Source organism: Oncorhynchus clarkii, chromosome 12 (assembly GCF_045791955.1).
Source record: "Oncorhynchus clarkii lewisi isolate Uvic-CL-2024 chromosome 12, UVic_Ocla_1.0, whole genome shotgun sequence".
NCBI classification, from domain to species: domain Eukaryota; kingdom Metazoa; phylum Chordata; class Actinopteri; order Salmoniformes; family Salmonidae; genus Oncorhynchus; species Oncorhynchus clarkii.
Genome location: NC_092158.1, coordinates 102563362 through 102577589, shown reverse-complemented (window position 1 = coordinate 102577589; position 14228 = coordinate 102563362). Strand labels below are relative to the sequence as shown.

The window sequence follows — 14228 nt, the reverse complement described above, 5'->3', positions numbered from 1 at the left end:
GACCCAATGCTGCCATTTGTCTGTTACATATTCTAACACTCTCCTCTCCCTCCATCCATCCCCCATCCCTCCTTCTCTCTCTCAGGACTGGAACCTGACCTGGTACACCCCCCCCACCCAGACCTGACCCAATGCTGCCATTTGTCTGTTACATATTCTAACACTCTCCTCTCCCTCCATCCATCCCCCATCCCTCCTTCTCTCTCTCAGGACTGGAACCTGACCTGGTACACCCCTCATCCAGACCTGTCCCAATGTTTCCAGCATACGGTCCTGGTGTGGTTCCCCTGTATGTACCTGTGGTCCTGTGGTCCTCTCTACCTGGTCTACCTCTGGTTCACTGGCCAGGGAGGCATCTCTCTGACCAGCCTCTGCTGTGCCAAAACTGTGAGTCTCTGTGACACACAGACACACACACACACACAGACAGACAGACAGACAGACAGACAGACAGACAGACAGACAGACAGACAGACAGACAGACAGACAGACAGACAATACCAACTCAAATGAAAGACTGATCAGTTAGTTTCACTGGTCTTCAGGAGAAGTAGGAAGTCCTTTCTCCTGTATAGATTCAGAAGGAATCCAAAATAATACAAATTAATTACTACCATCTGACAGAACATATTACATCTATATCCTGCTACCATCTGACATATTACATCTATATCCTGTTACCATCTGACATATTACATCTATATCCTGCTACCATCTGACATATTACATCTATATCCTGCTACCATCTGACATATTACATCTATATCCTGCTACCATCTGACATATTACATCTATATCCTGTTACCATCTGACATATTACATCTATATCCTGTTACCATCTGACACATTACATCTATATCCTGCTACCATCTGACATATTACATCTATATCCTGCTACCAACTGACATATTACATCTATATCCTGCTACCATCTGACATATTACATCTATATCCTGTTACCATCTGACATATTACATCTATATCCTGTTACCATCTGACAGAACATTACATCTATATCCTGCTACCATCTGACATATTACATCTATATCCTGCTACCATCTGACAGAACATATTACATCTATATCCTGCTACCATCTGACATATTACATCTATATCCTGCTACCATCTAACAGAACATTACATCTATATCCTGCTACCATCTGACATATTACATCTATATCCTGTTACCATCTGACATATTACATCTATATCCTGCTACCATCTGACATATTACATCTATATCCTGCTACCATCTGACATATTACATCTATATCCTGCTACCATCTGACATATTACATCTATATCCTGCTACCATCTAACAGAACATTACATCTATATCCTGCTACCATCTGACATATTACATCTATATCCTGCTACCATCTAACAGAACATTACATCTATATCCTGCTACCATCTGACATATTACATCTATATCCTGTTACCATCTGACATATTACATCTATATCCTGCTACCATCTGACATATTACATCTATATCCTGCTACCATCTGACATATTACATCTATATCCTGCTACCATCTGACATATTACATCTATATCCTGCTACCATCTGACACATTACATCTATATCCTGCTACCATCTGACATATTACATCTATATCCTGCTACCATCTGACATATTACATCTATATCCTGCTACCATCTGACATATTACATCTATATCCTGCTACCATCTGACATATTACATCTATATCCTGCTACCCTCTAACAGAACATTGCACCTATATCCTGCTACCATCTAACAGAACATTGCACCTATATCCTGCTACCATCTAACAGAACATTACATCTATATCTGCTACCAACTAACACATTACATCTATATCCTGCTACCATCTAACATATTACATCTATATCCTGTTACCAACTGACAGAACATTACATCTATATCCTGTTACCATCTAACAGAACATTACATCTATATCCTGCTACCATCTAACAGAACATTACATCTATATCCTGCTACCATCTAACAGAACATTACATCTATATCCTGCTACCAACTGACAGAACATTACATCTATATCCTGCTACCATCTAACAGAACAGTACATCTATATCCTGCTACCATCTGACAGAACAGTACATCTATATCCTGCTACCATCTAACAGAACATTACATCTATATCCTGCTACCAACTGACAGAACATTACATCTATATCCTGCTACCATCTAACAGAACAGTACATCTATATCCTGCTACCATCTAACAGAACAGTACATCTATATCCTGCTACCATCTAACAGAACAGTACATCTATATCCTGCTACCATCTAACAGGACATTACATCTATATCCTGCTACCATCTGACATATTACATCTATATCCTGCTACCATCTAACAGAACATCACATCTATATCCTGCTACCATCTAACAGAACATCACATCTATATCCTGCTACCATCTAACAGAACAGTACATCTATATCCTGCTACCATCTAACAGAACAGTACATCTATATCCTGCTACCATCTAACAGAACAGTACATCTATATCCTGCTACCATCTAACAGGACATTACATCTATATCCTGCTACCATCTAACAGGACATTACATCTATATCCTGCTACCATCTAACAGGACATTACATCTATATCCTGCTACCATCTGACAAAACATTACATCTATATCCTGCTACCAACTGACAGAACATTACATCTATATCCTGCTACCATCTAACATATTACATCTATATCCTGCTACCATCTAACAGAACTGTACATCTATATCCTGCTACTATCTAACAGTACATCTACATACTGATCAGGATATTTATTGTAATTGTGTAATTGTGTTTGTCCCCCTCATTGTTTGTGTTTAAACTAACTCCTGTCTCCTCTCTGTAGGTGCTGTGTTTAAACTAACTCCTGTCTCCTCTCTGTAGGTGTTGGGTCTGTGTTTAAACCAACTCCTCTCCCCTCTCTGTAGGTGCTGGGTCTGTGTTTAAACTAACTCCTGTCTCCCCTCTCTGTAGGTGCTGTGTTTAAACTAACTCCTGTCTCCTCTCTGTAGGTGTTGGGTCTGTGTTTAAACCAACTCCTCTCCCCTCTCTGTAGGTGCTGGGTCTGTGTTTAAACTAACTCCTGTCTCCCCTCTCTGTAGGTGCTGGGTCTGTGTTTAAACTAACTCCTGTCTCCCCTCTCTGTAGGTGCTGGGTCTGTGTTTAAACTAACTCCTGTCTCCCCTCTGTAGGTGCTGGGTCTGTGTTTAAACTAACTCCTCTCCCCTCTCTGTAGGTGCTGGGTCTGTGTTTAAACTAACTCCTGTCTCCTCTCTGTAGGTGCTGGGTCTGTGTTTAAACTAACTCCTGTCCCCTCTCTGTAGGTGCTGAGTCTGTGTTTAAACTAACTCATGTCTCCTCTCTGTAGGTGCTGGGTCTGTGTTTAAACCAACTCCTGTCTCCTCTCTGTAGGTGCTGGGTCTGTGTTTAAACTAACTCCTGTCTCCTCTCTGTAGGTGCTGGGTCTGTGTTTAAACTAACTCCTGTCTCCTCTCTGTAGGTGCTGGGTCTGTGTTTAAACTATCTCCTGTCTCCTCTCTGTAGGTGCTGGGTCTGTGTTTGGTATCCTTTGGCTTCCTAGAGGTGTTCTACGTGCTGGTGGAGAGGAGTGCAGAGATACACCAACACATGGTCTTCCTGCTTAGCCCTGTTATACGCAGCCTTACTATGGTAAGAAGAGGGAGGGAGGGAGGGAGGGAGGGAGGGAGGGAGGGAGGGAGGGAGGGAGGGAGGGAGGGAGGGAGGGAGGGAGGGAGGGAGGGAGGGGTGCAGAGATACACCAACACATGGTATTTGATGAGAGTGATTGAAGAGAGAGAGAGATAAAGGTACGTATGTAGAGAGACAGAGAGAAGCAGGGAGATAGAGAGAGAGATAAAGTTATGTAGAGAGAGAAGAGAGAGAGAGATGAAGGAAGTCAGGGAGAGAGAGAAGAGAGAGAGATAAAGTTATGTAGAGAGAGAAGAAGAGAGAGAGAGATGAAGGTAGTCAGGGAGAGAGAAGAGAGAGTGAGATAAAGTTATGTAGAGAGACAGAGAGAAGCAGGGAGATAGAGAGAGAGATGAAGTTATGTAGAGAGAGAAGAGAGAGATAAAGTTATGCAGAGAGAAGAAGAGAGTGAGATAAAGTTATGTAGAGAGAAGAAGAGAGTGAGATAAAGTTATGCAGAGAGAAGAAGAGAGTGAGATAAAGTTATGTAGAGAGAAGAAGAGTGAGAAAGTTATGTAGAGAGAGAAGAGAGAGAGATAAAGTTATGTAGAGAGAGAAGAAGAGAGAGAGATAAAGTTATGTAGAGAGAGAAGAGAGAGATACAGTTATGTAGAGAGAGAAAAGAGAGAGAGATAAAGTTATGTAGAGAGAGAAGAGAGAGAGATAAAGTTATGTAGAGAGAGAAGAAGAGAGTGAGATAAAGTTATGTAGAGAGAAGAAGAGTGAGAAAGTTATGTAGAGAGAAGAGTGAGATAAAGTTATGTAGAGAGAAGAGTGAGATAAAGTTATGTAGAGAGAAGAGTGAGATAAAGTTATGTAGAGAGAGAAGAGAGAGAGATAACGTTATGTAGAGAGAGAAGAAGAGAGAGAGATAAAGTTATGTAGAGAGAGAAGAAGAGAGTGAGATAAAGTTATGTAGAGAGAAAAGAGAGAGAGATAAAGTTATGTAGAGAGAGAAAAGAGAGAGAGATAAAGTTATGTAGAGAGAGAAGAGAGAGAGATAAAGTTATGTAGAGAGAGAAGAAGAGAGTGGGATAAAGTTATGTAGAGAGAAGAAGAGTGAGAAAGTTATGTAGAGAGAAGAGTGAGATAAAGTTATGTAGAGAGAGAAGAAGAGAGTGAGATAAAGTTATGCAGAGAGAAGAAGAGAGTGAGATAAAGTTATGTAGAGAGAAGAAGAGTGAGAAAGTTATGTAGAGGGAAGAGTGAGATAAAGTTATGTAGAGAGAGAAGAGAGAGAGAGATAAAGTTATGTAGAGAGAGAAGAAGAGAGAGAGAGCTAGAAGGAGAGCTCCCCCAGAATAACTTACCTACTGAACCCTGACACACATACTGAACTAGGACCACCCTGACAAACTGAACCCTGAGCCGGAGCCAAGTGCCTCAGGGACAAGGTCCCATCAGTTAGGGAAACAGACACAGACAGACAACACAAACTGTGAATTATCCAAAGCTGTGGTTGGTGCTGTAGACAACATGTTACAGTTCAGGAGCTTTATAACCACACACACACACACACACACACACACACACACACACACACACACACACACACACACACACACACACGCACACAGAGAGAGAGACAAGATACCAAACTGAGAGCTTTTTAAAACACAGGAACACCAGATACCTAACAGAGATATTGTATGAAAGGCAGTGAAGTCATAGTAGTTAATGATATCACTGCTGTTCAGCCTCATTAAAACCTCCTCCACCTGTGATCCTCGTGTCTTGTCACCTGTGATCTTACCAGCGGGAGCGAACACATAAAGTAAGACCTAACCTAAAGAATACACAGTCCACCAAGTCTTCTGTTACAGATCCTTTAGCAGACACTCAGCCAGCCAACAGACTGAGGGTTATAGCTAGACCTGCATTCTCATTCTACTACAGAGAATATAGAAAATCGTTTCAGCTGTTGCTCTGACATGCTTGGAGTTCTTAATGGGTGGTGTTTGCCATTTTGGGACTATTCTATTGGACAAGGCAAACTCATCCAGGCAAACTCAATCAAGCACAGATAAAGTATTTGAAATTATTTCCAATGGTATTTGAATCCAGGTTTGGCTCTAGCACTCTGCCTTCCGAACATAAACCAATACAGCAGGGTCCCCCAACTGGCGGCCCATGGGTGGTTTTAATTGGCCCGTGGGTGGTTTAATTGGCCCATGGGTGGTTTTAATTGGCCCGTGGGTGGTTTCAATTGGCCCGTGGGTGGTTTTAATTGGCCCGTGGGTGGTTTCAATTGGCCCGTGGGTGGTTTTAATTGGCCCATGGGTGGTTTTAATTGGCCCGTGGGTGGTTTAATTGGCCCATGGGTGGTTTTAATTGGCCCGTGGGTGGTTTCAATTGGCCCGTGGGTGGTTTTAATTGGCCCGTGGGTGGTTTTAATTGGCCCATGGGTGGTTTTAATTGGCCCGTGGGTGGTTTCAATTGGCCCGTGGGTGGTATTAATTGGCCCGTGGGTGGTTTTAATTGGCCCATGGGTGGTTGTAATTGGCCCATGGGTGGTTTTAATTGGCCCATGGGTGGTTTTAATTGGCCCATGGGTGGTTTTAATTGGCCCATGGGTGGTTTTCATTGGCCCATGGGTGGTTTTAATTGGCCCATGGGTGGTTTCAATTGGCCCGTGGGTGGTTTTAATTGGCCCATTATTATGTTTTAGTCAAACCCCATATCTGTTTGGGCCTCTTGTGATCAATTTGCAGTCTACAAATCAGCAAAATCTAGTTGATGATCTGGTCTGCTCAATCTCTTCTGGTCAATCTTTTATGGTCAATCTCTTCTTGCTAATCTCTTCTGGCCAATCTCTTCCGGTCCTCGTCTTCCGGTCCTCGTCTTCCGGTCCGTTCTTCCGGTCCTCGTTTTCCGGTCCTCGTCTTCCGGTCCTTCTCTTCCGGTCCTCGTCTTCCGGTCCTTGTCTTCCGGTCCTTTCTTCCGGTCCTCATCTTCCGGTCCTTGTCTGCCGGTCCTTGTCTTCCGGTCCTTTCTTCCGGTCCTTGTCTTCCGGTCCTTGTCTTCCGGTCCTCGTCTTCCGGTCCTTGTCTTCCGGTCCTTTCTTCCGGTCCTTGTCTTCCGGTCCTTGTCTTCCGGTCCTCGTCTTCCGGTCCTCGTCTTCCGGTCCTCGTCTTCCGGTCCTCGTCTTCCGGTCCTCGTCTTCCGGTCCTTTCTTCCGGTCCTCGTCTTCCGGTCCTCGTCTTCCACTAAATCCCTTCTTGGTTGTTGGTGCTTCTTGGGGGTGGGGAATGGAATTAATTGTATTTTTTATGTTATTTTTCTTCCTGGGGGGCTGTGGGAGGGGTCTCGAATGGTTGAGGGACAGTTATTGGGGAACTGTGGGGGGGATCTAGGAGGGTTCGGGTTCACGTTTTGTGGCCTGGTGGTTGATCGGTCAATATGCCCTTGAGCAGGGCATTGACTCTGGATGCTTCTGTGTGTTACTCTGAATGGGAATCTGATGGATGACTGGTATGGTGTAGTTATTGAATGGGAATCTGTTGGAGGACTGGTATGATGACTGGTATGATGTAGTTATTGAATGGGAATCTGTTGGAGGACTGGTACGAGGACTGGTATGGTGTAGTTATTGAATGGGAATCTGTTGGAGGACTGGTATGATGTAGTTATTGAATGGGAATCTGTTGGATGACTGGTATGGTGTAGTTATTGAATGGGAATCTGTTGGAGGACTGGTATGATGACTGGTATGATGTAGTTATTGAATGGGAATCTGTTGGAGGACTGGTATGATGTAGTTATTGAATGGGAATCTGTTGGAGGACTGGTACGAGGACTGGTATGGTGTAGTTATTGAATGGGAATCTGTTGGAGGACTGGTATGATGTAGTTATTGAATGGGAATCTGTTGGAGGACTGGTATGGTGTAGTTATTGAATGGGAATCTGTTGGAGGACTGGTATGGTGTAGTTATTGAATGGGAATCTGTTGGGGGACTGGTATGATGTAGTTATTGAATGGGAATCTGTTGGGGGACTGGTATGATGTAGTTATTGAATGGGAATCTGTTGGATGACTGGTATGGTGTAGTTATTGAATGGGAATCTGTTGGAGGACTGGTATGGTGTAGTTATTGAATGGGAATCTGTTGGAGGACTGGTACGAGGACTGGTATGATGTAGTTATTGAATGGGAATCTGTTGGAGGACTGGTATGGTGTAGTTATTGAATGGGAATCTGTTGGAGGACTGGTACGAGGACTGGTATGATGACTGGTATGATGTAGTTATTGAATGGGAATCTGTTGGAGGACTGGTATGATGACTGGTATGATGTAGTTATTGAATGGGAATCTGTTGGAGGACTGGTATGATGACTGGTATGATGTAGTTATTGAATGGGAATCTGTTGGATGACTGGTACGAGGACTGGTATGATGACTGGTATGATGTAGTTATTGAATGGGAATCTGTTGGAGGACTGGTATGGTCTAGTTATTGAATGGGAATCTGTTGGATGACTGGTACGAGGACTGGTATGATGACTGGTATGATGTAGTTATTGAATGGGAATCTGTTGGAGGACTGGTATGATGACTGGTATGATGTAGTTATTGAATGGGAATCTGTTGGAGGACTGGTATGAGGACTGGTATGATGTAGTTATTGAATGGGAATCTGTTGGAGGACTGGTATGATGACTGGTATGATGTAGTTATTGAATGGGAATCTGTTGGAGGACTGGTATGATGACTGGTATGATGTAGTTATTGAATGGGAATCTACACTGCAAGTAATATTGTATGTTTCGAATATTCAATAAATAATCATAAAAAATATATTACAATAATAATATAATAATAATAATAATAATAATATATACAAATATATAAAAAATAAAATAAAACATCTCGATCTCTTCTGTCCAATTTCTTCTGGTGAATCTCTTCTGGTCAATGTCTCCATCTCTTCATCTCTCTCCTCATTCTCTCTCTCCAGCTCCTGGCAGTGTGTGTGATCCAGTGGGAGAGGATGAAGGGATGTCGTTCTTCCGTTCTTCTCTTCCTCTTCTGGACTCTAGCAGTGGTCTGCTCCCTCGTTCCACTCAGAGCCAACATACAGCAGATCATAGAAGAGGTGTGTGTGTGTGTGTGTGTGTGTGTGTGTGTCTGTGTCTGTGTCTCTGTGTGTGTGTGTGTGTGTGTGTGTGTGTGTGTGTGTGTGTGTGTGTGTGTGTGTGTGTGTGTGTGTGCGCGTGCGTGCGTGTGTGTGTGTGTGAGGTCTATATGTCTACCTCGCTGTGGGCATTGGAGGCTTTTCCAGTCTGTGGGTCCACATTCATCCCTCGATCTGCTCTCTCCTCCATCTCCTCTCTCCTCCATCTGCTCTCTCCTCCATCTGCTCTCTCCTCCATCTGCTCTCTCCTCCATCTCTCCATCCGTCTCCTGCTGTTCTCGCCCTCTCTCATTATGCCAACACACACAGCAATCAACATCTGGTTCCCTCACACAAACGTGGCCCTAAATCTCACAAAGACACGCTGTACATGATCTACAGTATGTATGTGGCATATGGAGGGTTGGGGTATGTAATTACCATCTGTTTATCCTGGGTGGGTTAGTCTAGTCTCAGGTTTCATTGAGTTAACATATCATATCTGTTACAGTAGATGAATTGTGAGGTTTAGGTGGCTGACTTGCTTGGTTTAACGCATACAAACATGCACAAACAATGTGGCATTGTTGAATGCAGAACCAGTTAGGTTTACAGGGTTTAGGTCCAGTAGGAACCAGTTAGGTTTACAGGCTTTAGGTCCAGTAGGAACCAGTTAGGTTTACAGGCTTTAGGTCCAGTAGGAACCAGTTAGGTTTACAGGCTTTAGGTCCAGTAGGAACCAGTTAGGTTTACAGGCTTTAGGTCCAGTAGGAACCAGTTAGGTTACCAGGCTTTAGGTCCAGTAGGAACCAGTTAGGTTACCAGGCTTTAGGTCCAGTAGGAACCAGTTAGGTTTACAGGCTTTAGGTCCAGTAGGAACCAGTTAGGTTTACAGGCTTAAGGTCCAGTAGGAACCAGTTAGGTTTACAGGCTTTAGGTCCAGTGGGTACACTGAGAGCACAGTTGGAACACCGAGAGTACAGTTGGAACACTGAGAGTACAGTTGGAAGTCTGAGAGAAAAGTTGAAACACTGAGAGTACAGTTGGAACACTGAGAGTACAGCTGGAAGTCTGAGAGTACAGTTGGAACACTGAGAGTACAGTTGGAACACTGAGAGCACAGTTGGAACACCGAGAGAAAAGTTGGAACACTGAGAGTACAGTTGGAACACTGAGAGTACAGTTGAAACACTGAGAGTACAGTTGAAACACTGAGAGTACAGTTGGAACACTGAGAGTACAGCTGGAAGTCTGAGAGTACAGTTGGAACACTGAGAGTACAGTTGAAACACTGAGAGTACAGTTGGAACACTGAGAGTGCAGTTGGAACACTGAGAGTACAGTTGGAACACTGAGAGTGCAGTTGGAACACTGAGAGTACAGCTGGAAGTCTGAGAGTACAGTTGGAACACTGAGAGTACAGTTGAAACACTGAGAGTACAGTTGGAACACTGAGAGTGCAGTTGGAACACTGCGAGTACAGTTGGAACACTGAGAGTGCAGTTGGAACACTGAGAGTGCAGTTGAAACACTAAGAGTACAGCTGGAACACTGAGAGTACAGCTGGAACACTGAGAGTACAGCTGGAACACTGAGAGTACAGCTGGAACACTGAGAGTACAGCTGGAACAATGAGAGTACAGTTGGAACACTGAGAGTACAGTTGGAACACTGAGAGTACAGTTGGAGGTCTGAGAGTACAGTTGGAACACTGAGAGTACAGTTGGAACACTGAGAGTACAGTTGAAACACTGAGAGTACAGTTGGAACACTGAGAGTGCAGTTGGAACACTGAGAGTACAGTTGAAACATTGAGAGTACAGCTGGAACACTGAGAGTACAGCTGGAACAATGAGAGTACAGTTGGAACACTGAGAGTACAGTTGGAACACTGAGAGTACAGTTGGAGGTCTGAGAGTACAGTTGGAGGTCTGAGAGTACAGTTGGAACACTGAGAGTACAGTTGGAACACTGAAAGTACAGTTGGAACACTGAGAGTACAGTTGGAAGTCTGAGAGGACAGTTGAAACACTGAGAGTGCAGTTGGAACACTGAGAGTACAGCTGGAACACTGAGAGTACAGTTGGAAGTCTGAGAGTACAGTTGGAACACTGAGAGTACAGTTGGAAGTCTGGGAGGACAGTTGGAACACTGAGAGTGCAGTTGGAAGTCTGATAGTACAGTTGTAAGTCAGAATACAGTTGTAAGTCTGAGAGTACAGTTGGAACACTGAGAGTACAGTTGGAACACTGAGAGTACAGTTGGAAGTTTGAACGTACAGTTGGAACACTGAGAGTACAGTTGGAAGTCTGAGAGTACAGTTGGAACACTGAGAGTGCAGTTGGAACACAGAGTGCAGTTGGAAGTCTGAGAGCACAGTTGGAAGTCTGAGAGTACAGTTGGAACACTGAGAGTACAGTTGGAACACTGAGAGTACAGTTGGAAGTCTGAACGTACAGTTGGAAGTCTGAGAGCACAGTTGGAACACTGAGAATACAGTTGGAAGTCTGAGAGCACAGTTGGAACACTGAGAATACAGTTGGAAGTCTGAGAGTACAGTTGGAAGTCTGAGAGTACAGTTGGAACACTGAGAGTACAGTTGGAAGTCTGAGAGTACAGTTGGAACACTGAGAGTACAGTTGGAAGTCTGAGAGTACAGTTGGAAGTCTGAGAGTACAGTTGGAACACTGAGAGTACAGTTGGAAGTCTGAGAGTACACTCTCTCTCTCTCTCTCTCTCTCTCTTTCTCACACATTCAATTAATAACCAATCACCCTCTTCCTGTGTTGTAGGGGTTCTTCACAGACGCGATGCGCTTCATAGCATTCTTCGTCTACTTCTCCCTGCAGCTGACCCAGCTCATCCTCAGCTGCTTCTCTGACCAACGCCCCAGCACAGACACACACACCTACAGAAAGGTACCCAGCACAGACACACACACACCTTCAGAAAGGTACCCAGCACAGACACACACACACCTACAGAAAGGTACCCAGCACAGCCACACACACCTACAGAAAGGTACCCAGCACAGACACACAGAAACACACAGAAAAATGTAGACAAACACAGACAAACATAGACAAACACAGACAAACACAGACAAACAGAAGTGAGGTTATAAATCCTAAAGGATGTGGTTTTTAGTAGTCAGCTTTATATTCATTTGAATAGAATCAGGGTTAAGACACCAAGGCCAGGATTCAATCCAGACTGCATTGACAGACCAACACATTGCTCTTGTTCAGGCCATGTAGGAAGTGACTTTAAAAGGTCATTTACACTTGAGCCAACATCTGCAGCATTTATCATGAATGGGGATCTCTGCAAAGGTTGGGGAAATGCCCTTTACAAGGCGTATTGTGGGCTGCTCAGTGCGCAGTGGTAAAACACGCTTTCACAGCGGCAGAAGGTGCTTTCACAGCGGTAGAAGGTGCTTTCACAGCGGTAGAAGGTGCTTTCAAAGCTGTAGAAGGTGCTTTCACAGCTGTAGAAGGTGCTTTCACAGTGGTAGAAGGTGCTTTCACAGCGGTAGAAGGTGCTTTCAGAGCAGTAGAAGGTGCTTTCACAGCTGTAGAAGGTGCTTTCACAGCTTTAGAAGGTGCTTTCACAGCAGTAGAAGGTGCTTTCACAGCTATAGAAGGTGCTTTCACAGCGGTAGAAGGTGCTTTCACAGCGGTAGAAGGTGCTTTCACAGTGGTAGAAGTTGCTTTCACAGCTGTAGAAGGTGCTTTCACAGCTGTAGAAGGTGCTTTCACAGCGGTAGAAGGTGCTTTCACAGTGGTAGAAGGTGCTTTCACAGCGGTAGACGTTGCTTTCACAGCGGTAGAAGGTGCTTTCACAGTGGTAGAAGGTGCTTTCACAGCGGTAGAAGGTGCTTTCACAGTGGTAGAAGGTGCTTTCACAGTGGTAGAAGGTGCTTTCACAGTGGTAGAACATGCTTTGAATGAATCTGGGCCTAAGACCCTGTGTGTTATCCCCTACAGAACCCCTGTCCAGTGGAGGACGCCTCTTTCCTCTCTAAGATGCTCTTCTGGTGGTTTGGAGGGTAAGACTTGCAGCCTTGAATTGTTACAATGATGGACATGAGATGTGTAATTATAGGGGAAACTGAATAATCAATATATGCCATTTATCAGATGTTGTTAATCTCCTTTTCCCTCCCACCCTCCCTCCCTCCCTCCCCCTCCTCCTCATCCCTCCTCCTCATCCCCCCTCCTCCTCCTCCTCTCCTCTTCCTTCTCCTCCTCCTCCCTCCTCCTCCTCTCCTCTTCCTCCTCCTCCTCCTCCTCCTCCTCCTCTTCCTTCTCCTCCTCCTCCTCTTCCTCCTCCTCCCTCCTCCTCCTCCTCCTCTTCCTCCTCCTCTTCCTTCTCCTCCTCCTCCTCTTCCTCCTCCTCCTCCTCCCTCCTCCTCCTCCTCCTCCTCCTCCTCCTCTTCCTCCTCTTCCTTCTCCTCCTCCTCCTCTTCCTCCTCCTCCCTCCTCCTCCTCCTCCTCCCTCCTCCTCCTCCTCTTCCTCCTCCTCCTCCTCCTCCTCCTCTCCTCTCCTCTCCTCTGTCAGGTTGGTTATTAGGGGTTATCGTACTCCCCTGCAGGCAGAGGATCTCTGGTGTCTTAGAAAAGAAGACTCTTCAGCCTGTATTATAGCAGACCTGGAGATTGACTGGGCCAGAGAGTGTACTAAACTACAACAGTAAGACTACTACACTACACCCTACACACTACACCCTACACACCACACCCTACACACCACACCCTACACACTACACCCTACACACCACACCCTACACACCACACCCTACACACTACACCCTACACACCACACCCTACACACTACACACTACACCCTACACACCACACCCTACACACCACACCCTACACACTACACCCTACACCCTACACACTACACCCTACACACTACACCCTACACACTACACCCTACACACTACAACCCACACACTACAACGCACACACTACACACAACACACTACACCCTACACACCACACCCTACACACCACACCCTACACACCACACCCTACACACTACACCCTACACCCTACACCCTACACACCACACCCTACACACCACACCCTACACACCACACCCTACACACTACATACGGTGAGTCCTAAACTGACAGAACAAACCCAGTTGTTTAATATCTCCCTCCACCAGAAAGGAGGAGTGTAGTCTGTCTGGCTGCCGTCCTACAGGTCCTAAACCCACAGAACAAACCCAGCTGTTGAAGAAGCTGAGACAGGAACAGAACTCAGGGTTCTGTCTCTTCAGAGTTCTGGCTCGGAGCTTCGGACCTTTCTTCCTCAAAGGGACCCTCTTCCTCGTCTTCCACGACGCCTTCATGTTCTCCATACCACAGGTG

General features: G+C 45.0%; 1 protein-coding gene across 1 annotated transcript in view; it reads left to right on the top strand.

Annotated features, from left to right (window-relative positions):
- Window positions 1-291: 291 nt before the first annotated feature.
- The window catches only part of LOC139421772 (multidrug resistance-associated protein 1-like), a 68559-nt gene continuing 54622 nt past the window's right edge, over window positions 292-14228 (top strand). Inside the window, exons 1-7 of the mRNA XM_071172892.1 lie at window positions 292-387; window positions 3570-3695; window positions 8693-8830; window positions 11641-11766; window positions 12835-12896; window positions 13409-13540; window positions 14024-14228. The exon at window positions 14024-14228 is cut by the window's right edge and continues 5 nt beyond it. Coding sequence (XP_071028993.1) covers window positions 292-387; window positions 3570-3695; window positions 8693-8830; window positions 11641-11766; window positions 12835-12896; window positions 13409-13540; window positions 14024-14228 — 885 coding nt within the window. The remainder of the gene's footprint in view (window positions 388-3569; window positions 3696-8692; window positions 8831-11640; window positions 11767-12834; window positions 12897-13408; window positions 13541-14023) is intronic.